The 23,448-nt window shown below is 46.7% G+C and overlaps 1 protein-coding gene across 1 annotated transcript; it reads left to right on the top strand.

Annotated features, from left to right (window-relative positions):
- The first annotated feature begins 3,222 nt into the window (after positions 1-3,222).
- Positions 3,223-23,194, top strand: LOC144146155 (scoloptoxin SSD14-like). Its single transcript, XM_077678121.1, has 11 exons — positions 3,223-3,454; positions 6,587-6,709; positions 7,880-7,977; positions 10,121-10,331; positions 11,227-11,390; positions 13,256-13,460; positions 14,232-14,307; positions 17,431-17,621; positions 18,818-19,055; positions 21,576-21,689; positions 22,902-23,194. Exons 1-11 carry the CDS (start codon positions 3,288-3,290, stop codon positions 23,049-23,051), a joined length of 1,737 nt encoding a protein of 578 aa, XP_077534247.1. The 5' UTR covers positions 3,223-3,287; the 3' UTR covers positions 23,052-23,194.
- Positions 23,195-23,448: the final 254 nt, after the last annotated feature.

Raw genomic sequence — 23,448 nt, 5'->3', positions numbered from 1 at the left:
CCATTGTGTACATATTATATCTATGTTGCACACTCTTCACCTTATCTGTCTAAAACATGTGATCCGGGTGGTAAAATAAATATCACAAAAAATTGTAATAGTTTGGGCCTCTCTTTATTCCTGACTTTTTATGCAACCAGAGGGTGTACAAAATTCTCTCCTCAGTCAGCATAAGTTATAAACAAGAAACATGATTAGAGCGCACTGGTAGAATCGTCCAGCCGTCAAATAAATGTTCTTAACAACCGAAAAACAATACATATTCGCAAGTTGTAACCCTGACATACATATATCGATACCGTTACCAATTATTGCAACTTTAGCATAAACGAAAAAAAGAAGTTGCAACTTTTTTATTTGTTTTTTTTTTCGTTTACGGCACTAAATCACGTCGCGTTGCTTGCCCCGCCTGCAGCCTGCGCAAATGGCCGGCCTTGCTGCGAACACGTAAAAACGGCGTATTTATTCAAACACCTGCATGCGAGCCTACGCCGCACATAATTTAGAAGCCAAGGTTAAAGGATCACTCAAAGCTATTGTTTTGTCTGTTGCTGGTGACCACGCGCGGACACCCTTTGGTAGCGACTATGACAAGCTATTGTTTGGCCCAAATTATAGGTCAACTCCTTGAGTTTCTGTTTGCGTCCGCAAACAAGTTAAACCCCCATAAGAATAAGATAAATTAGTGCTAAAAGATCCCTGAGCATCAGTTAACCGGTAAATCAGCGACTTTTTGATACACTGCAGAATAAAAGACGCAGGAAAAAATGTGACCGGCCGTACGCCAGAGTACGCGCTCTTCACATGTGGGCCTCCGCTTATCAGCTGAAGCCTTCTTTGTCTTTTTATATTAACTGAATAATTCGTTCACGCAGGGCAGTCGATATATTTTGTATCGTGCGATACAAAGCACACCGAAAGAGACGCAGTCAACGCATAAGTCTCATAAACTGCAGGTCGAGAGGTTCAGCGTCACCTAGAGCTGACAATGCGTGTTTTTTTTAATCTTTCTTGGGCTCAGCAACTTCGAAACGTGGGTAGTTTCACGCACACCGCGACCGATATGAAATTCCTGTGTCTTCTAAATGCCCGTAATCAGTCATTTCTACACTGTTATCTTGTATGCTTTTGTTTCACGAACTTTGTGCAAGCCAGTCAGCCCGTTTTTCACACTCAGGTCATGTCATCTTGTGTGCTTTTGTTTCACAAACTTTGTGCTGGCCAGTCAGCCTGTTGTTCAAAACCAGGTCACCGATACCGGCAAGACTAGCGCAACCACCATTAATGCGGAATTACACCTGCGCTTGCTATATCCTGCGCATGACCGGCTCACTGCTTCGTCGTCATATCGGGTCATCGTCGCCTGCCCTTTCCTGAGCCCTATAAAACCAATGGATGCAGTGCATCGCACTTCAGTGTGGTAGCAGTGTTCGCGGCTTTTATACCAGGCACTCGTCCTGTTCTTCATACCCAAGCCACCGGGACTGGCCAGTTACACAAGATCACTCATTCCAAGGTTGGTGGATTGAGCTGGACATTTTTTAAGCTAAAATTTTCTTTTGCCAATTCTGGTGTCCTTGACTTGCCCGCGATTTCCCGCTGACATTTCGTCTGACGATCAGTTATCAAAAGAAAAATGGCAGCATCTCCACTCCGTGGATGATGGCGAGGGTGCGGAGTGCGGCGACTCAAAACGGCATCCAAGTTGCGCCCCGAGTGGCATACGATTCGCGCCCCCACCGTTATTCGATTTGAGCCGCGAGTTGCACCTTCCCTAAATGAAACTGCAGCTTTGAAGTAATTTCCTTTGAAGTAGTAGAACAAAATCAGTTAGTTTTCTAGCGCAGTACGTAGTGTATCGGGCTGGGATTACCTTAGTCCTGGGTTCGAATTCAGCTATAGAGGTGTTGGCGTGTATTCGTCTAGGCGATTGCAAATTTTTTGTGTTTTCAGGACGTCGCGAACCAACATGTTCGTTTTTCGCTGGTTAAGGAATATATATATATGCACATGCTATGATAATGTTTATGATGATTATAAATGGATTGCGTCAAATAAATGTGGCTTAAGCAACGAAAATAAGTCTTGGTGACAAAACGCGGCAAACACAAAAACAGTTCCCCGAAAACTCGCCAATTGAATACTTGTAGGGGATTTGGAATGTCTGCAACCGAAAGTCTGAAAAGCCAATTGTCCTGCATGTTCGGGGTAGTACTTAGTGTATTTAGTCTATAATCAGTCAATAGCAAACAATAAATTAGTAGCAGCCGTTTGAGACCACAGGGTTGCAAAAAACAGGTGAGGTAAATAAAAGTGCACATGTACCTCTTTTGGTATTTAGGCAAGGTTAAATAACTCCTCAATGCAGCTCTGTACCAGTTACAAATTTTGCTATTAATCGACCAGATTTAGGGAAATCCCCAAGGTGCAGTAAGTTTCTGTGAAGGTAAGTTTGACATCCACCTAAATGCAGCCATACGGCTACAAAGGAAAGCTATACAGCTTTCTCAGAAACTTCGCAGTTCAAGAAAAATTCGTCCTGGTCGAGGATTCGAACCCGGGACCACTGCTTAACCGGAGCAGTCACTCTACCAACTGAGCTAACCAGGAGGCTAGTCGTCAGTAGCGCGAAAGCGAATGGATCAACAACTCGAAGTGAAGGACATGTACTTAAATCTGGTCGATTAACCTGTCCTTCACTTCGAGTTGTTTGATCAATTCGCTTTCGCGCTACTAACGACTAGCCTCCTGGTTAGCTCAGTTGGTAGAGTGACTGCTCCGGTTAAGCAGTGGTCCCGGGTTCGAATCCTGGACCAGGACGAATTTTTCTTGAACTGCGAAGTTTCTGAGAAAGCTGTATAGCTTTCCTTTGTAGCCGTATGGCTGCATTTAGGTGGATGTCAAACTTTCCTTCACAAATTTTGCTATTGAATGGTAAGACCTGCTCTAAAACACTAAGCTCTGCGCACTGCCCTACCTTAGCCGAGTTAAGGGAGGACAGCGTACTGCAACGCACATACAATGCCATTTTGATGATCATGTCTTTTTTCTTCGGCCGACGCCTACTAAACTCCAGAAACAACCGCTGCAGTGTTTTGATGGCACATATAAGTAACGCCAATTTTTACAGAAAATGCAATTAACTTCCCGTGCAATACTTCGCAGGCCCAGCTGTGCACCTGCTGTGCTTCGCCCGTAGACTGCGGCTCCCCTGCTGCCTTTTCTGACACGACCTGCCGCACGTGTGGTTCACAGGCGGTGCGGTTGCCTGCTGAACTTCGATAAACATGGCACGCCTAGCAGTGCTGCTGCTTGCGGCCGCTTTTGTTGCCCTTACCGGAACTCTTGCTGAAGGGGACGAGAGCTGCGGCATCGAGTACGGACCTTCTAGGCTGGGAAATTTCTCACACTGGGCCGTGTCAACGCCGGCCAGGCAATGCGCCCCAGTTGCCAGGTGGGTGGTAAGCGTTGCATGCTTGGGCTGCTTTCACAACGTGCGCCGCAGTTAGGTTTAAAAGTGCTTTCGTGAATAATAACAGCTATAAAGCTTGTTCAATTCCCTAGAAGCCTAGAAGAGGGTCCTTAGATTTCGTTATTACAAAGCGTAGTACATATTATGCAAAATCACATCATTAGAATATCTTTTATTAAATTTAAGGCGCCTTGTTTAGGTGGATAAAGACCGGAACATGCATAATGTGTTCATTAATGTTCAGCAATGCGGGAGATAAGCTTATGTCCTTACCCGATCCACGGGGCTCCTCAGTAGCTCTAAGCGGTTAAACTTTGAGGTTTTATATAGTCCCCAGTTCTATTCAGCCTAATTAGATCGTCTGAAAATTACGTACACCATGGCTTCGTGCTGTGTGTAACTAGTAACACGCGCGCATTAGTAAGTTTGATGGAGAACTCAGGAATAGCCTTGTACACACCACCTGAAGACAAGGGTGCCCTGAAGTAGCCCATGTAAGCTCTCCCTTTGACGAACACCACACGCCAGTTGCTCGCTTCTGCCACCTTCATAATCAGAGGCGCCACAGCTGGTCAAAGCGTGCAAGGGTCGAGCCACGTGTAAAAATTATTAATTTACTGTAAAAGCCTTGTTTGCATGGGTTTCGGATCCTTCCTTGTTTAGATACGCAGTGTGGATGCGGTGCTATAGGAGCTCTGGCAAGTAATTTCCGGTGTATTGAAGCTAAGTGACGTAGTTTACACAATTATAATAAAGACCCAGGACAGTTTTCTCTCGTGGGCACTTACTCCTTGTAGCTCAGCCTGTAGTGTATCCGGCTAAGAATGGCTTGGTGGCGGAAGGAATTTGGAAGGGCGTGTTCTTGTATTTGCTTTTTATTAAGCGTGCGCCGAGTAAATGTGTCCCACGCTCGACCTGTGATGATCGTATATGCATGTTTTGTTATTCAAATGGGAAAACGAACACATTGCGGACCATGCTCTAAAACGCTTAGACGTTATTATTGACGCAAACACGCCCATTCATTCATTCAGCGTACTCTCTCGTCATCACCGGGCTCTCGTTACGATTTCCAGCACAGCCAGGCTATTGCGTCATGATCGATTTCTATATTTAGGTTCTCATTACCGCTAATGCTCGATAATAAGTTCGAATCCCTTTTTGGAGCACCCGAACTGGAGCAGGAAAGAGGTTGGGATCGAGAGTCGCAGACGGGTGAACATCAAGGGCGATGGTTCATGCTGTGTCCGCGCATGCGCTCTCCGCTGCTTCAGTGGTGACAGGCGCCCGCCTCATATACAAGCTATTTGACTAATTACGACGAAAAGGATTAGCCTTCGGTGCAAGCGTCGTTTTCCGTAAAACTCAGCGTCACAAAGAAGGCACGGGTCGTCATAGGACGCTTGGGGAGTACGCTATATCTAGAGACGAGCATTTAAGGTAACAGTGTATTGCGCTTCGCAATTGGGGCAGTCCGTGTGGGCTGCCCCAACCCGGCCTCGCAAACTGTCATATTGTAGGAGTTTTAGATGCGCAGCGTGCCTTCTCAAACCCCGACAGGGTTTGTGTCAGTCCTGACCTAGTTTTTCTGAAGCCAACTTTATCTGAAGCTCATCATAGCGTTCGATTGCAGCAACAGCAGTGCGGATGAACGAGAGAAGTTTTAGGCTACCTTGCTGCTGAGCTGCTAGAATCGACGCGCTAGCCTGTGCGACAATTTTTCCAATATGGTTTGGCAATACTAAGTAAACGTAAATTATAGCAAAAGGATGGCGCAGACTTGACGTGAGCACCTATCAGCTACATACGCATGCCGGTTAACGAGGCGAAGGTTTCTAGGTCTCACTGATGACGTCGAAAAGCGGGAACGCTTTCCAGGAAAACCAAGTTTGCACAATTGGTTTCAAAAAAGGGTAATGATGAACAGATGCACCTCAAGCGCCTCAATAAAAAATCGCTTCCAGTGGTCAATCTAACCTGGGTGCCTCGTGTTATAGAGCCGACGTCTGTCCGATTGCGCAATTTCGACACGGTTGAAGCAGTTCGGAATTTGTAGTCTGACTTCGACTCGGGTTTCATAAAAAACAAGCTTCGCTTTTTAACAGTTGTTCTTAAAAGTGAGCTTTGGTCCGTTTTATTTAAAAAAGGTCCCGAATAGCTTGTGAAATGAACACCCACCGAATGTGTCGTCTTCTAGTTGGGCGCCCCTAACGTCGGGGGTCCGGATGCCATTCAAGCTTTCACGGGCACAGTTCGACACCGAGCGTAACGTTTGTTATTTCTCAAGCATACTTTGACAATCGAACAAAACAGTATACGTCGATAAACTCCCTGAACGTGAGGCGTGCTGGAAAGAGTGCACAACTGGAGGAGCATAGTTTCAGATAGCTGCCTACTAAATAAGGACGGAGTAATGGATGGCTGCTTTGACGCCTTGAAAATATAAAGTACAACTTACGCAGGGGAGTCGTAACTTTCATGCTGACCGTGCAACGCTAAAGCGTATCGCATTACGGCTTGCTGCTATACATGATTCATGCGCGGAAAAGCTCGTAAAGGTTGCGACGTTAATAATTCCGTTAATCGCAGTTTTAAAGACCTGTTTCATTTTGTCGTGAGCACCGGCCCGCTGTGTACTCGCTCGCACAGGGCACTTGGTGTAGGCAAGCTGGCAGCAATAGACTGCTGCCAGACATACCACGTGGACTCACTTTATTTGAAATAGGACGATTACTGACAACGTGCGATCACTACCCGATTGAGAAAATGCGTGCTTCGCTACGGTCCAGTACCCCTCGGGGACGCAGGTTTCTACTGTCCTCTTTTTTTTGGAACACGCGCCGTTCGTTTCCAATGCGTACTAGTCAACGGCGAGAACCTGTTTTTAACATTACCCGTTGACTTCTAACCAGACAGGTTTTGAAGGAAATATCGCCAAAATTCTCCCGTTTAATGCCGGCTTGAGGTCTCAAAGCTGTTATTACCGCTTAGGAGCCTAAATTGTTACCACCCTTGTGAATAATTTTTTTGTTAAAGTATTGTGCCACCGTTCCTTCTTTATTCCTGGCATTCGTCCTCGTGACGATTTTGAAATATTTTTTCTACGTTTCTCAGCAACATCTATTCGAAGGGAGGCAACATAGCCGACGCAGCCGTGGCCACTCTGCTGTGTATGGGTGTCGTCCTGCCCAAGGCGATGGGAATCGGCGGTGGATTCGTGGCAACCTTCTACTCGAGGTGTGTAGCCTCCATTGCAAGATCTATGAGCATCTAGTTCCACCTAGTGTGTCAGAGTAATGCGGATAACGCCATAAATGCATGCATACGGCATGCATACGGCATGCATACGGTATAAGACGACGACCACGACAGCGATCAATTTTTACGTGCAAGACTGAGCTGCCCAGTGAGCTATATACTTTGCTCTAGCTACATGCGGTAAAGGGTTATGCTGAAAAAAATCTGCGAAGCATTTGGGCTCCCGCGTGAAGGGATTTGCCAGCGAAGCTGATACCTACGTGAGAAAGCCGCATCGCAACAGGCGGGACGGGACGAGTATTACGCAAACGCTTGCTCTTATCCTTCCATTCTACCAGTAGCGCTGCCGCTTTCCTTCTAAATTGTGTACCAACCAGCCCAAGTTTCAACCAACGCCATTTGTATAACATAGCCTGACGCGCCAGCCGCTTTCCAATTGGAGCTATAGGGACGCCTGGGGCAAGCTCACCGGCGGGCGCCACTCCACGGATCAGCGAAAAACGTAGGCGTCCTAGGGCCACAAAACTTCGAGGCACAGCGATGCCACATTGCGAAGGCTGTACAAACCCTGTAAATCGGTTAGCATAGTTTTTGGGAAGCGGCGCTACCCTGCGGACAGTGGTAGCGGAAAGGCTAGTGAGCGAGGAAGGGCAAGACAGGGCTGAAGGAAAGTGGCTGTTGGCCAGTTTCAGCTGACGCGATAGAAAATGTTCTACAGGCGGTTTTGTTTCAACTGTCGTAAAACTTACAGACCACCCATGTTGAACACCTCGTCAGTCTTGTACCCATGACGCGCTGATTGAGTGAGTCGGTGTGGGAGTGCCACTTCTAAACTTTCTGTCACTGCTTTTGTCAGACAAGTACGCGGCCAGTTCTGGACACGGAAGCCCTTCCCCTCTGCTTCATAGGCCGTCTCTCCACTTATACGTTAACGGCCGTCAATTAAGAAAAATCGATCTCTCTTCTTATTACGTTTCATTGTTATTTAAAAAAGGCCAGCGACAAGCGATGTAGAGTTCGTAATTCCTTTTTGTGGTTGCAGATTCATGTGCCGCGGTTCTACTACAATTAAACGCATGCAGCCATCAACAGCATCCTCATTAATCCGAAGCATAAAGAGGAACTCTTAAATCATCTTTTTCGTCGCAGGAAAGAACAGGAGGCCCTCTCACTCATTTCCCGCGAAGTGGCCCCGACGGCGGCAAGAAGAGACATGTTTGTCGGGAACGCCACCCTTAGCGTCAAAGGTGAGCCGCCACTCCTCTGCGATTTAAATTTTTCAACGGTGCTAAAATATCGAGTCTCATATGCCTGAACACCTGTAGGAGCCGTTGCAGCTGTAGCCGCAGACATTTGGAAGCACGCAGACAATGTCTGTGGTGTAAATAGAACATGTTATGTTAGTATTCAGATATAGTCGACACTTCTTCGAATTGTCTGGAGGAATTTCGAGAATAATTTTTCAAACTTTCCTCAAAATAGCTCATTCATTCACGTGGTGTCTACAAACCAAGCTCAGTGAAAAGCCGGACACACGTGAAAAACAACGCGACCTATCACGCGTCGGCCAGTGAACGGGGCTTTGACCGCGCAAGGGCTGCGTTCTCGACTAGCTGAACTGGGTGAATGTTGGTCGGAAGCGTTTTTTTATTTTCTCTCAGTTGTTTCGCGTATTTCTGGATGGCAAAATGGGTGCCGGAATTCCTCTTTTCGATGGTGAATCTTATTTGACGGCACAAGTCGTAAAGTATACCTGCTTTTGTCCCCCCATAAATTCATATTCGTTCCTTGCGTTGAAAAGTGACGAATAGGACAATGTACCTCCCAAATGCTCTTTCACGAAAATACCGCGTTCGTAAGGCCTTAACGCCATGATCTCTGTGGGGTTGGCTGAAACATCAGAACGAATTTAAACCTTTGGCAGTAAAGGTTACGTTAAACGTTACAAACTTTTTTTGGACGTTATGTCACGTGTGAGGAAGACGCTGTTGATCCTCGTAGCGCATAACATGGGTAAATATGTCACGCGGCTTCGTCGCTGTGAATTCTTCCTTAATTCGCAGAATCTGCAGTTTCGCACGAGGTGCGGTTGAAAACTCCCTACTAGCGCAGGAAATTCCTCGTTTGTACTGCTTATAACTCAGAGATATGTGAGCATAAAAATATGAAGCATTTTTTTTGCGAGTAACATCAAAATCTTGGTTATTGGCTAAATGTCAGAATACCACAAGAGTGCATATTACAAACGAAAAAGACACAGGTCAGGAACGAAGCCGAAGACCAAGACTAAGAAACAAGCCCTGGTAATATGTATCCCAAATAACACAAACTAGCCCAACTTCCGTCTTTAAGTGTACCACAAGAAGCCAATATCTGTCTCTTCATTGCCAATACTAATAGATGTGTCGCTAGTATTTTTAATAGAGCCAAATACGGGCTCTCCACACCAGCGTATGACCAGTCGGTAAATGGCTCTGCATATAATGCTAGAGTCAAAAATAACTTCCACCAAGCTGCATTCGCACTAGATACCTCAAAACGCATTATAAGAAACGTCCGAATCATAGTCGCACCAAAAGAGCATCTATAGCAACGCCTTCAGTGAATCTTGCCGCACGTTCGCAAGCTTTTAGGTTTCAAGACAACCGAGCAAATTTCTTGCCAAATAAAAAAACACAACGCAAAAGATTAGGATCACCAATGTCCTGGCATCGATCAACCCTTTTGTATAGTTTCAGAATATACCAAATTAAAAATGTCGAGTTTAATTATTGAAAACCTTGCCACACTTTTCTGAAGTCCGGAAGCTTTTGTCCGAATAATTTAGGTAATTTCGAAGTACGCTATAAAAACCACACGAAGACGCCACTTTATACACTAAAAGGTAGGTTTAAACTCAGCCTAGAATTGATCATTACCGACCACAAGCTTGTCAGCAGAGGTTGTGGTCAAAGACTTCCAACCTACCTTATTGAACGCGTCCCATGGGACCCTTTTGGTCCCATCTAAATGCACCCTCACACCATCAGATCGAGGTTTTTTAGAGGTTGAAGTCTGTCATGATGTTGACCATGTATGTTCACGGCGCACACAGGGACGGCGTACGTCGTTTAAAAGAGAAGGATGTTCGTATCCTTCAAATAATTAATCACTGTTCAATAGAGGGTGCGTAACGAAGCCCCACTACAGTGACTAGTGCATGCCAAAAAGTCACGTTTAGACAAACTCTTTACTGGTCACCGTCCTCGGTCGGTAAAGAGCTGCAATTAGTAGATATTGTTGACATCGAGTATCTACACACTTTTCAAACATTTTCTTTTTCACGCTCTTCTCATTCTTCGTCTCCAAAAGATGCTGTCATCGTTACCTTTTCGTTCATTACTTGTACAGGTGGACTCGCCATTGCTGTACCCGGAGAAGTGCGCGGCTATGCGGAGATCCACAGGCGCCTGAAAGGCAGGCTTCCTTGGCACGCCCTATTCCAAGACGCCATACGCCTGGCACGCGATGGCTTCCCTGTCAGTAAACTGATCGCCTACAGCCTCTGCTACGAGGCACGTGACCTGTTCAGCTGTCCAGACGGGCCGTGCGATCCCACATGGTGCGGAACGAACCTTACCAAAGATTTTATACACTGTATAGTTTTCTTCTACTTCAGTGTCTTTAAGAGCGGACCTGTTGCAGGCAGAACCCGCTTTTCGTAGGACTGCTGAAGGTTGTGTCACTCAGGGGTGGGAGCAGGTACCGAGACCCGCCGGCGGTCCCTCAGAAACCGGCGCCCAGATCCACCGATCAGTGGTCTGGCAGGGTTCGTGTTCACGCAGTGTTCTCACAGGGTAGCCCTCTGTTATAGCCAGTGGTTATTGCCCAGGTTGCCAAATTCTCCCGTTTTTCTTTTTTTTTTCTGAAAATAGCAGCGACGCACCTCGAGGACTCTCGACTGACCACTTCAGTCATAGCAGGGTGGCTGAATTCACCTTACCATATCCCATGACGACTTAAACCCCACTTCAGTAATATACGAGCTCCCTGTTTACGTACATAAAGGTAGCCTCCATACTGACCAGCTTGGAGGCCCTGAGAACCACTCGGGAATGAACGCCTTGGTCTGGTTCAGCGAAACGTAGCCCATCACAGCGATAGTTCAACACCGCCTAATGTCGTGTACAAATGACAATTGGCGGCGACAGAGCATTTTCCAAGCTTACAGATTTTGTGCCTTTGAACACCAGTGTAATAATGAAAATTGGCTGAGCCTGTACGTAGCACCCAACGTACCTCGTACGCACTGCTCTACTCCAGCGGCAGACTCGCCGAGAGAAGTATTTGTTGACAGTGACTCCATCATATGGGTTCCCTTAAACTCGTTATTTTCTAGTAACCTCAGAAACCAGAGAAGCTTGACCCAGGAAAAAATCTTCGTTAGTCTTTCGTAACTTTGAAACAAGAGATTAATGACCATCTGATCTGCCCCTTTGGCGCTGTTCGTACCACAGGGAACCCTTTTGGAACCGGAAGGCGAAGCGACCCTTGATAGCCGGAGAGCGGCTTGTGCAGAAGGACCTGGCAAAAACGTTGGCGGAGATCGCAAAGCACGGCCCAAACTACTTCTACGAAGGCAAGCTTGCCGAGCAGATGGTGCAGGAGATCGCCAAACACGGTAAGACCCGAGCCTGCCTGCTTGCCTGAAGCATCTCCTCTTTCCTCAGACAACGTGAGAAACAACTTGGTTCTAGGAATTCCGCTTATAATTGTTCTCCGGAGTGATACAGGGAGAGGAAAAGAGATGAATCATCAAATTAACCTGAAACCTCAGTGGGGTAAATTCTGTGGGCTTTTTATGCACGATGGCGATGATATTACTGATGCACACGATGTGCATCCACACTAGCACACATCTACACATTAGGACGGAAATTTAGGGGATTCAGTAGGAACCGATACGATGTTGTTTAGTAGTATGTTATTCGCAGCAGCACGCATAAAGAAGCATTGAAATACGCGATGACGAAAGACTGCGTTTTTTTTAAATTATGCGATCAGCGGCACAGCTGTTGGAAAAATGCAGCAAAATTACCTTTAACCACAACGTAGACGGACATGCAAGGAAGTGCACTGGGACAAGAAAAGCGAGAATATTAACAATGTCTGTCCTTTAGTTACGAAGGCGTCTCGACGCGCACAGTGTAACGTAATTATTCGCGAGGAAAAAAAGTGGCCAGTGGTTACTGATAACTCGTCCAGTTTCACTCCCCCGAGGATATGAACGATTTGTCGCATGCGACGTGGGACTCCGGATCACCAAATAAGCCAAGAAACTATTATTACGGCGAAACCCTTAGATCTGCTTCAAGCATGCGGGTTGTGACGTAGAGAGAATATAGAGGTATAGAAAGTTTGAGCGCGAGATGGGTAGTGCGCGCCGGGGCATAGATGCAGAATGGCCGGAGGAGGGTTCTTCGAAAGGCCGACAGAGCCTTTCGAAGGAAAAGCCGCGCCGTAGGATGGGAGACCGCTAACGACGGACGAACAGGACGCTCCCAGCTATGGCGAGTGGTAGGAACGAGCTTGGAAGGGTTCTTTCCTGGGGAAGGGTTCTCTCTAAGCGCCGACGGGTGCGGCTGAAAAGTTCGGCCCATAGTTCAGCCGCAGATTAACAGAAGGTCAAACTAGGCTTTCGCCTTCACATTCTTTGAAATTTCTAAGCATTCTCCGTAATTTTTCGGAGAAGGTAAGGTCAAAACAAAGTTAAAAGGCTGGGTAACCATTACAGCGCAAGTACTCGACGCCTGAATGACTGAAAGCGCGGCTGACTTTATTGATGTCGCTGATGCTTGCATTCCGCACTAGGGGACTGTCAATCCGCTCTCCAGTAAATAAAACAGTTTACTGGAGTTGCGGCGAGATTGGTCCGTCATGTCGTCTGTGCGGAAGCTGTTCCACAAGATCGTCTAAGAGTGAACAAAAATTGTCCTGAATTCGCCTCTCTATACTGTGAAGAATGACCAGCGTAGTTTTTTACCGCTAGACATGGGGGGGGGGGGACACAAATTAGGTGAATGGTATTGGTAACTTTTAATTCTCCTTGGTGCTGACGGCGGTAATGCCCAAGAGAAACACAACTAATCTACTCAATACTCAAATCCAAGAGATTATGCGCATGAGCTTGAGGTCACAATTATGTTTTGAATGGCGTGCGTCTTGGTGGCGACACTGGGCTACTAGCATAAACACCGGGAGGGACGTTCGTTCTCCAACATGTCTTGCTTCAAAGGTACCTGGAACCTCGGCAAGGTTTGTTCACGGAAGTGAATAATGCATAAACCCTTAGCCATATAAGCTTTGCATAAAACAAAGCATGTGCATACATATTTAGAAACGTCGGGTGCAAGAGAAATAAGCAGGACGATGTTTGATTACTCTTCTTTTACTTCGCCTCCTGCAAGAAGCTTGCATCTAACATTATGCGCCTCAAAACAACCACAAATATGGAGTGTATATGTTGTTGTAATTCTTTAATCGCAGGTGGCATTTTGACCCTCGACGACCTACGATCTTATAAGCCTACCTGGACACGCCCAGTCAGCGTCACCTTTCGGGATGGCCGAGTCGCCTACTCTGCACCACCTCCGGCAGGTGGCGCCATCTACTCCTACATCATGGCCATCATGGACGCCTTTAGGAGCAACGACAGCGCCGCACTCCAGGATGATGTGCTCACGCTGCACAGGTGAGCGCCCTTTCGCGTTACCTGGTGCTGGTTGCTACCTATTAGTCTTGAGTTATAGCGAGCCTTGAAGTAAATAAGGAACGGTTTGGGCTTGTGGTGCTGCAACGACTACTAAGTATGCATACACTGCATATGAAATATAGTTTTAAGTTGAACATCTCTGGCTCTGGTATAGCCCATACAGTTAACTGATCTGTTGCTCGGAGCGAGATTACTGGTATTTCGCTACATGCTACTTATTACAGAATATTTTTTTGAAATTTTTCTTTTTTGTGTGTAACCAACACCTGTTATTTTTGAACCATCCACCGCGACAGAATGCAATCATTTCAGCCCACAAAACAAAAATCGCTAAATTCAGCAATGGCAGGGAACAAAGATTCGCTTAAGGTAGTTTTATTATTTCAATCGGTGCAGCTCCGCCAGTGGTATATTTAATTTCCAGAAAACAGTGCTTGGAAGCGAATAGTCATTTCGGGTTCCAACTGCCACTGAAACTTTATAGGCGATGAATCTGTATAATGTTGAAAAGCACGCATCCCTTATTTTTGAATACTTGAAAATTGGCTAGGAAGTAACACCACAATTACATGGATTACTTTTTAAACGTGAGTGGCAAACACAAGTGGTCAGTTGTAAGTGAATCTTCATAGACAACTATGTGTGAAGTTCTTGTAAAGGAGCTCCCTACGGTTCCCTGCTGCGAGTACAAGTGTTGTCGTGCATTCGTATTTTAGAATTCAATACGTGAAGGTTTGTGTGTTCTTGCAGGTTTGTTGAGGCTTGCAAGTTCGCTTACGCCAAGAGAGCCCTTCTAGGCGACCCGCGCTTCGTGAACGTTGCAGATGTAAGTACACCACCGGCTTCCCGCCTTCCGATGCTGAAGTAAGAAAAAAACGCGTTCGTAGGCATGTGTAGAAAAGAACCACTGATTGCATGCTTAATTAAGGAGACAATGCACGCGCTCTGTATGACTTTCAGGAAGGACTATTATTCGGGCCAAAGGACATTCTTGACTTCCTTAGCAAGCTTACGTTTAGCGGGAAATCACTCAAAAACTGTTTTGCGCCAAAGCGAGTATTCAAGCAGCATTCAAGCAAGTATTGAAGGTTGCTCAGGACGGACGTATAAATATACTGAACCTTGGAATATTGCCATAAGTACGGTTGATCATCATTTGTTTGCTCAAACACTTTTAATTGCGGAACCATAGCATTCATATCAGTATTTAAGTGCCCAGTTTGGTGATGCCAGTGGCGTACGTTAAAACACACACTTCCCTTGCACGCGCACAGGCACACACCAAAAGAAAGCATCTATATGCGCGGGAGAGGGTAGGGGGTAGGAAGTAAGCAATCTGCGATCAATAGTTGGCCTGGGGGTAAGGCTGTGAGCGTTAGTCTTGGACGCCTTCTTTGTTCTTTTTGCTTGTGTGTGATGCGAAGGAATATTTAGACTGACCAACAAAGTGTCTGCGGGGGACTTCTTGGCACCAAATCCCTCATTGCGTTGACAGAGCCGGAGCGGCGCAGTTATCTATTCTGCACATCCTGACTGTTATCGCTTACCGTAAAAATGGTTCAGCCTCCGCACAAATGACGAGGATGGCATCTAGCGGATGTACTTTAAATTGTCATTGTGCTCCTACCAATGCTATTTACATGTACGCATTCATACTTTAGCAGCAGAGAGAGTTGTGTGAGCTGCCGTGTTGCTGAGAATCTCTTTTCGCGATTTCCAACGTTAACGTTGTCCTTTGCTTTAATTAGTCTTAAGCCACTGTACCGAATACTGCTACCGTCGTTGACAGCCCTTTTTACACCTCATTGGCGCTTGACGAAACACTGCCGGATGGGTACAGAGAGAGCACTGCAAAACAATTCCTATTTGAACACAAGTAATATTAGCGGGCTAGCGACGGTTATTGTTTCAAATTCTTACGCAAGGCGAAAGAAACCAAATTACTGGGCGTGAAGAGGAAGGTAAAGCTTGCGAGTTAGCTTATGGGTAAAGGTTTTACAGCGGAAAAACTGTCTTGCGATTATCCCAAACCATGATGGTAAAATACAGCGTAGCTGTTCGGAAAACAGTCGCCGCGGTGGCTCAGGCGTTGCGCGGCTGAGCACGAGGTCGCGGGTTCTTTTCCCGGCCGCGGAGGCCGCTTTTCTTATGGAGGCGAAAAGCAAAAACGCCGGTATGCACGAGATTTCGTCGCACGTTAAAGATCCTCAGGGGGTCAAAATTAATCCGGAGCCCTTCACTACGGTGCGCCTCGTCGCCTGCGTTGCGTCAGCGCGTTAAACTCTAGAGTCAATCAAGCTATTTGGAGGACGCGGTGCATTGCAATTTTGTGACGTTACAATAAAGCAGCGACATTGAGGTAATGCTACTGTTACAGACGGATCTCCCTCTCCAGCATCTCTTTTGCTAACGCTTAGCCGGCTCTGAACTGCTTTCAAGCAGTAATCCCGGGTAATGCACCCCAACCACATTGCCAAAGTTCCTGCCGGTCTTCCATTACAGCTGTTTTTTTTTTAAATTTCTTATAAAACTAGTATCTGTTTGTAAGCGCATGGTTGTGCCTCGGCGCGCTGCCGTGGGGCATTACGGGGTTGCCCGACAGAATCTCGCGTGGTTAGCAGCTGCGCAGTTAGAGTTTAAACCTACGCGCCAAGCCACTGGGAAAACCACCAAAGTTATAAAGCGTCGATCACCACCAGCAATAGCGCGTCGTCGCACAAATCACTCTTCACGAGGCCACAGTCATGGTAACGTGCATTTATGCTGTTAATTTTCATTGTGCTCCCACCAATGCTATTTACATGTACGCATTCAAAGTATTAGCAGCAGAAATAGAGTTGCGCGGGCAGCCGTGTTTCTGATAATCTTTTTGAGATTCAGAGCGGTAACGCTATCATTCGCTTTGATGGCCCAAAGCCACTGTACCGAATACTGGGAGCGCCAATGACAGCTCTTTTCACACCTTGTCGTGTACCAATGCCGGGCATAGGCAGCGCACGGCAAATCGATTCCTGGTTGAACCGCATTGTGACGAAACCAATAGCTTCCTGTTATTATAGCTGTGACTACATTTACCTAGTACCGATTAAAGTCCGAAGCCAGGTTACATATTTTGTCCCCGTAGTCCAGTACACATCAGGAACTAGTTTTTATGATCCCTAAATGTCCACATCTGTCCCAATTTTATATCGCGTTAACAACAGATAGGCATGTAGGCAAAAGGTTGTGCCATTGATCTGCGTACAGAACACGCTACAGAACAGAGAGCGACAGAGCCCATGCGGAAAAGGGGCATCCAGCTGAGTTTCTACTGGGCGTTTACATTGGCTTCGCTGAACCTGCGTTCGAACCCCTGCTGCTTCCGGTCGCGCTCGTAGTCCGGTTTTCGTCGCACCTCGTGTGCCGCAAGTGCAGGGCCGCGTAGGCTGCAAAATGGCATAAAAAGTGCATGGCGGCGACAGAATGCGGTTTCTCATGGACAACAGAGAGAGGCACAGACAGCCACTGATACTAAAGCGAGCAAACGTGGTCACTTAGATGGTTAGAGCGCAAAACAGGAAGGAATGGTTTGCGAAGGGCGTGTCAACAACACCCGGTTGAGGGCTTATAAGGCCGGAGCAAGGCGTGCATTGATTCGAGACTCTCGTTAGGAGTGGGGGAATATTTGCTCGCGCATTCCTAAAGATCCACTTCCTTTGATTTTTGGTTTCTGTTGGTCAAACGACCGGTAAGTTTGCTGATAGTTCGGCTATCCGGCAGTGGAACGCTTGCGAAGAGTGGCCTTAAGAAGGAAAAAGTCTACCTGGCTTCCACACGCAAATCTGCTCCATAAGTTCGTGACCAACGTTGTTATCGTACTTTTATTTTCGAAAAATTTGTTCTTACGACGTTTATACAAGACTGAAAAAAAAATCAAGACAGTGCACTTAAAACTGCACGTGAAATGCAGCTGGTACAAAACCTGACCTCAAGAGACAACGCGGAGTCCACGAGGCGGCAAATCGATGACGAGCGAACCTACCATGATCCAGCGCACTATGGATTTGTGGGCCAGATTATGCCGTCCAGTAAAGGCACAGCGCACCTGGCGATGTGGAAAGACGGAGACGCGTTGAGCGTCACGAGCTCTATCAACTCATAGTAGGTATTTTTATGCCTCCTAATTCAGCGACGGTTGGTGAGCTATTATCGAACCCACACAAAGTGCATTTAAGTGCATTGACACTTATGTAGAAGCAGCGTGTTCTGAAAAACGGCATTTGTGCCAGTCACGAAGCATTCCCACCGGGTGGTGTTGTTTCATTTTGAAAGGTCATGAACAAAAGTGCCCAGCAGAGGGCCAGGACATGTTTTGTGTTAGCGGAAATTTTGCAATCTCTAAACGAACCCAAAACTTGGCAGCCGGATTTGCCTGCGCTTCTGTCAGGCGCCCTTCGGCTCAAGGTACAGTCAGGATCAATTTGAAGGTTATCGCGGTAGAACCGACCAAGAAAGACGGCAGCGCCGTTCCGTGGCACTTTTTTTCATTCGGGAAGACGAGATTATGCTACCCTCCCTCACCCCTTGGCTGTTGCATAGAATTCGCTCACCCCTTCAGCAATGGCCGACTGCCTCATTGTTTTTCTTCATTTCTTTTTGGATGACTATTCGCGTTTCGTTTCTCGGCGATTTGATAACCTCAACATTTGTGGCATTGCAGAAGCAAATTACAATTTTTTTTATACTTGAATGCTCCTGCATGCCGACATAGTTGCCCTGAGAAGGCTGCGTATCAGTGGGAAGTAAATCGATTGCGGGAGGAAAGAATAAAGAAAAAAGAAACGAGCGTGGCCGTTATCGCTCCTGATGGCAGTGCAAGCACTGCATGGAACAGCCAAGGGAGAATCAAACGTAGCATAATCTCGTTGTGGCTTATGCTAGAAAGTGTCACATAACGGCACTGCCGTCTCGGTCGGTCGGCGTTCCCGCGATAACCTTCAAATTGATCCCGACTGTACAGGCAAAACTTGTACAGAGGGACTAGATTGTATGGAGGCTTGACTAGATGGGAAAACACATCGAATGCAATTTATGCAACGATTAGAGTAAACCGATGTCCTTATGACGAGCGTTTATTGCATCGATTGGCTTCCTACGTTGCTTTACACAATTGGGTTTCGTAGTTCGCAGGCTTGATGCAATGACGGTGCAGTGATACGGGCTTTGCTTCCCCAAAACTACCACGTAACAAAAACAAGAACAGTAGCTTGGAATGCAATAGAAACGCGGTGAAGTTGTCCTGATTTCTGACACTCTCCCATGTGATTTCCCTGTTTTGTCCCTCTGCGGTGTCGAAGCTTCGGCAGCCACGTACGGAGCTCCTCCGGAATAGTGTTCAACAACCACATGGACGATTTCTCGATTCCTGGCGAGAGCAACTACTGGGGCGTGGCGCCCTCGAAAGCCAACTTCATCGAGCCGGGCAAGCGACCCCAGTCTTCCATGAGTCCTAGCATTGTACTCGACCCGAATGGAGATGTCGAGCTGGTAGTCGGTGGATCCGGAGGACCGAAGATTACCACGGGTGCGGCTCTGGTAAGTCAGCTATAAAATGTACCCGGTGTATCTATGCCAATGTTAACATGGCTAAAGCCTCTAATTGAAAATGTTTATGCTCCAGGAAAGCTTTAGGTACACGATACTCCTAAAATGACTTAAGTGTGAAAATTAGCAAGTGCGGTAGTGTTTGAATCTAGAAACGAGGGCAGAACAATCACGATTTAAAATATTTTCAGTCTTGTTTTTATAGCTACGTTTTAAAGAGATCTCGCTGGCGAGACAGTGGGTGACTGATTGAAAAGGAATATTCGGTCATGCCAACAGCATGACGTTTTGAACATCGCGGTGTGAATCGCACGCTGTAAAATTTAAAAAAAAAAAATTGGCGCAGCTTGCACTAATAGCGCCAGGCTGGAGAGCTGGCGGCCCCTCTCCCTTCGTAGGAGACCCTGTTCTTTCACCTCGCATGGATTTACGAACTTGCTTCTGAGAGTTCCCCGTGGCCGGCAAGGCAGGATCGTTTTGTCCGCAAGCTTTCGTATCTGTCCCAAAGTAGACCGCGTTAGCAGGCGCTAGAACCCAGGGCAACCACCGTCGCGAACTCGGAGTCAGTAGCGCGATCTCCGCGTCTGTGTTCCCACTTCAGGCGCGAACGCACGTGAACTGGCGCGAAAATAGCACGTGAGAGATCACGTCACGCACGCGCTGGGCAGAGTTGTAGAAGGTCGAGCCGTCGGACGCGATGCGCTCCTTACGAGGCGCAAGCTCACGGGTTCTCGGCTGGGCTGAGTTTTCTGGTATATATAGCGCTCCACGGCTGAACTAAAAGCTCTCTGCTGTTCAAAGCAAGACTGGAGGCTCCCGTCTGCAAGCAGCCTCAACACCTGGTGCATCTTTTTCAGCGATTGGAAGATTCAGCACTACCAAGACAAATCATAGATCCGCGTGAGGTTGAATGGAGGAATGCCAAGCTATGTTTCTCCAACCGCGTAAAGTACTATCGCCGAGAGTGGTTCCTTACTTGCCTCGATAACGACGAAGCAATTCCATTTGTAATGTCTTGCTGTAGAATTACACTGGGAGCCTACTCTACACCAATGCATGTGTTTGGAGAAATTTACAGAGAAGGATCACGCAGCACTCAAAGGTGACAGGCATTGTCTTAACTCTGTGTTTCTAACGTGTACACTTGCATGTTTTGCACACTCATTGATTCTGTCGGCTTGTCTCCAGCCCCACAGTGCAACGTAATTTTTTTTAAAGAGTAGGCGCTTTGACACGAGACCTATGTCTATTTTCAGTCTTACATCTGTCTTTGAACTCAGTCTCTTAGACAGCACGTATTGTGTCCACGCACCAGCCCTAAGCTCAAATCACTTCCACGCTGACATGCTGACCTAGCCAGCTGAACAAAAATTTGCATTCTTGTAGGCTCGTTTTAAAAGGGAAAACTTACGCTACTCCTCAGAGCGGGAGCCTAGGGACGAGCGATTCATACGTTTCCTTCAAAAGTGCATCGATACTTTCGGAGCATCCGGAAGAACCGAGAAATAAATGCCACTCTTCAGTGTTAAGGCCTACCTTACGCTCCGTTATTACGTAAACATTGCATTTATATGGGTGTCTCATAGCAGCAAAACCTTCATTAGTCGTTTTTGAATAGTGACTTTAAAGTGACAATTACAGCTCTTTTATCTACATATCCATATATCATTGAATTTGTTTGGCGGTGTTCTGTTTGGAGAATAAATACTCGCGAAGCCGGTTGGGCATGTTGCACATATCAGTTGTTCTGAGCCGGCTGCAAACGAGCACTCAAAAGGGTCGACGTGGTGTGCTTGGCGTTTTAAATTTTTGTATTACAAATAGTGCCAGCTAACTTAAAAGCGCCTAAAGACGAAAAAAAAACGATCACCGGCAACCATCAATCACGAACCGTCTACTGTTTTTTTCACTTAACTGCTAAAAAGGCATTCAAAATTAGAAAAAATTCCCTCGCACTTACCCGAGGGGGAGAGTGTGTAAGTGCGAATGCACGGTTGTTGATTGCGCGATTACGGTGGATATCGTGATCTTGGAGTGGAGAGGAGGCGCCCAACACCCGCAGTCACTGAGCGGAGAGAGGAGGAGGAGAGTAGCGCCCGCCGTTACGGCGAGGGCTACACGAGCGCCCTCACGTGTCGGAATGCGGAGCGCCCGCTACGCGAGCGAGAGCTCTCCCGCCCGAAGTGGAGAGGAGGCGCCCAACACCCGCAGTCACTGAGCGGAGAGAGGAGGAGGAGAGTAGCGCGCGTCCATCTCCCCCCGTTGCTAGGGAAGACGAGGAGGAAGACGAGGAGCGCGCGCACCCGCAGCTGTTGCTATGCGGACGACGGCGGCGGACTATTCAGGCTCGCTTAAGAAGTGCATTCGCACTTAAAAAGAAACATGACCTCGGTGCACGCCTGTGTGAGCAAGCATTTGACTGCCTGGCGCGGACAATCACTATTTTGTGGCTTCCAAACGAGGATATTCTGTCGGTTGTAACGCTCTCGCACTGCGTCGTCTCCTGCGCAGGTAAGCATGCGTAGTCTTTGGATGGGGAGCAACATCAAGGATGCCATCGACTATGCCCGGGTGCACGACCAGTTGATTCCCGACTACATAATGGCGGAGCCAGCGTTTCCAGAGGTAAGGGTGCGTGCGGCACGATTAAGAGGAACTCGCCTGCTAACATTCCTTTGGAACGTGCTACTTCACGACCCACGGGCCTAAGAATCGTGGGCCGGCCACTAATACGAAAAGTTTTAGTGTTTATAACTTCATAGAAATTCTCACGAAGGGGTGTAGTTTGTTTGTTTTAGAGATATGTCCCTTCTGTGCTGAAATAAAGACTTAAAGGCTCTCGCTTGCTACACAGCTAGCGCTATCTTGTGAAAGCTAGGTAAACCAAACTGTATCTTGTTTCTTTCTTATTTCATAAAAAGTGATTTTATCAAGAAGCAAACTAGGCCGTTAGAATAATCTCTATGGTTTTTTTTTGAACTTTTTGTATTAGTACGCAATGCTTCTGAAATACGAAGGTTATGAATCCGCAAATCGCATAGGAATGTGATCAGATGAGTACCCGTCAGCTATCGGCATAAATGCAGTGGGAATTGCTTATGGCCACTTTTATTATTACGGGGACTCTTGGTTCAGTTCTCATAGTAGTACGCACTGGTGTTTGTCTTCAGTAGTTAGTGTGGGCTTTATTGCTAAAGGCCGGGGGGTTCTGCACTGCTGCGAGTTTTATTGGTGTTAAAATTTTTCGGTGCTTCCGCATTGACCACGAGTAGCGCATGTAGTTGGTCGGTCACTTTCATTCTATCTTGCGCATGAGTTTTTTCTTTTTTGTTTTTCCTGGCCTTTGGTTGCCAGCTCGCTTAGGCCTCTGCTCCATCGCTTTTTGTAATGCCTTACCGTTGTGTCTTCGCCGTTAGTTTCGGGCGTACCTCCAAAAAAAAAAAAAAACTCGCCGCTTATCTGAGAGCAAAAATCACGCAATCGAACTTGGTGCCTTGCACAGAGTACAACTTTCAATCTTCGGCGCTTCGATGCACGGAGTCAAGATATTTCCTGAAAATTAAGGCACATGAATATTTTGGGGATATATTTGTTCAAGTTTGTACATAGAAGGAAATGAATTGAAATATTTGTTTCGTAAGATGATTTTTCGCCTAGTCGACGTTCCATGGAAGCGTGCCATTTTGAAAATGCCATTTCGGATAATACATTTGATTTACTGGTTCAAATAAACAGCGTATTATAATAAGATTTCTTTCTATACAAGAAACAATGAAGGAAAACGTGGCAAGTGTAGGACAGAGCGTAAACGGTCAACCCGGTGTTTCACCCCTACAGATGTACTCCCTCTTGCTGAAAGCCAAAGGCCACAACATCCAGACAGTTGCAACGGAGGAGTTTAGCAACGTCCAGGGCGTGCTGCGGAAAAGCGGCCGCCTGTACGCGAACTCCGACTACAGAAGTGGTGGTGACGTGTACGGTGGCTGACAACACTGACTGCGTGACTTTTACTGTTTACAATTGACAGCACTTGCCACATGTGCCACCTTTTAACCATGAGCGTCCACATCGTAACAGCAATCACCGCACTTACACTCAGAAATACAAAAATAAAAAGGCTGTTCCCTTTCCCCACTGCCTCCTATTGTCTCGCATATCTATCTCTAGCTAACAGCGGTTCAATTGTAGCCGTCTATTCTCTTGAATATTTCGAATATGGACGATCGGACTCACTGCTGGGTCATTCCGCGCCAAACGTCCCAGAGAGTTCACTCGAACATCTCCGATTACACTATAAAAATTCATGGTTGATCTTCCCTCTATCCTCTTTCATTTTCACTTTCTTTTAAAAGTTATTTTATTTCATGTATTCGTTCTTTCTGCA

The sequence above is a fragment of the Haemaphysalis longicornis genome, unplaced genomic scaffold (assembly GCF_048455015.1).
Source record: "Haemaphysalis longicornis isolate Haplotype H1 unplaced genomic scaffold, Haemaphysalis longicornis Haplotype H1 scaffold_7, whole genome shotgun sequence".
NCBI lineage: Eukaryota > Metazoa > Arthropoda > Arachnida > Ixodida > Ixodidae > Haemaphysalis > Haemaphysalis longicornis.
Note: the sequence above shows the minus strand (reverse complement) of the source record. Positions and strands in the feature narration are given on the sequence as shown.

Coding starts and splice junctions, on each gene's coding strand:
- LOC144146155 (XM_077678121.1), top strand. CDS start 3,288: ATGGCACGCCTAGCAGTGCTGCTGCTTGCGGCCGCTTTTGTTGCCCTT. Junction 14,308..17,430: donor GCTTCGTGAACGTTGCAGAT/GTAAGTACACCA, acceptor CGTGAAATGCAG/CTGGTACAAAACCTGACCTC. Junction 17,622..18,817: donor ACGAGCTCTATCAACTCATA/GTAGGTATTTTT, acceptor GCGGTGTCGAAG/CTTCGGCAGCCACGTACGGA.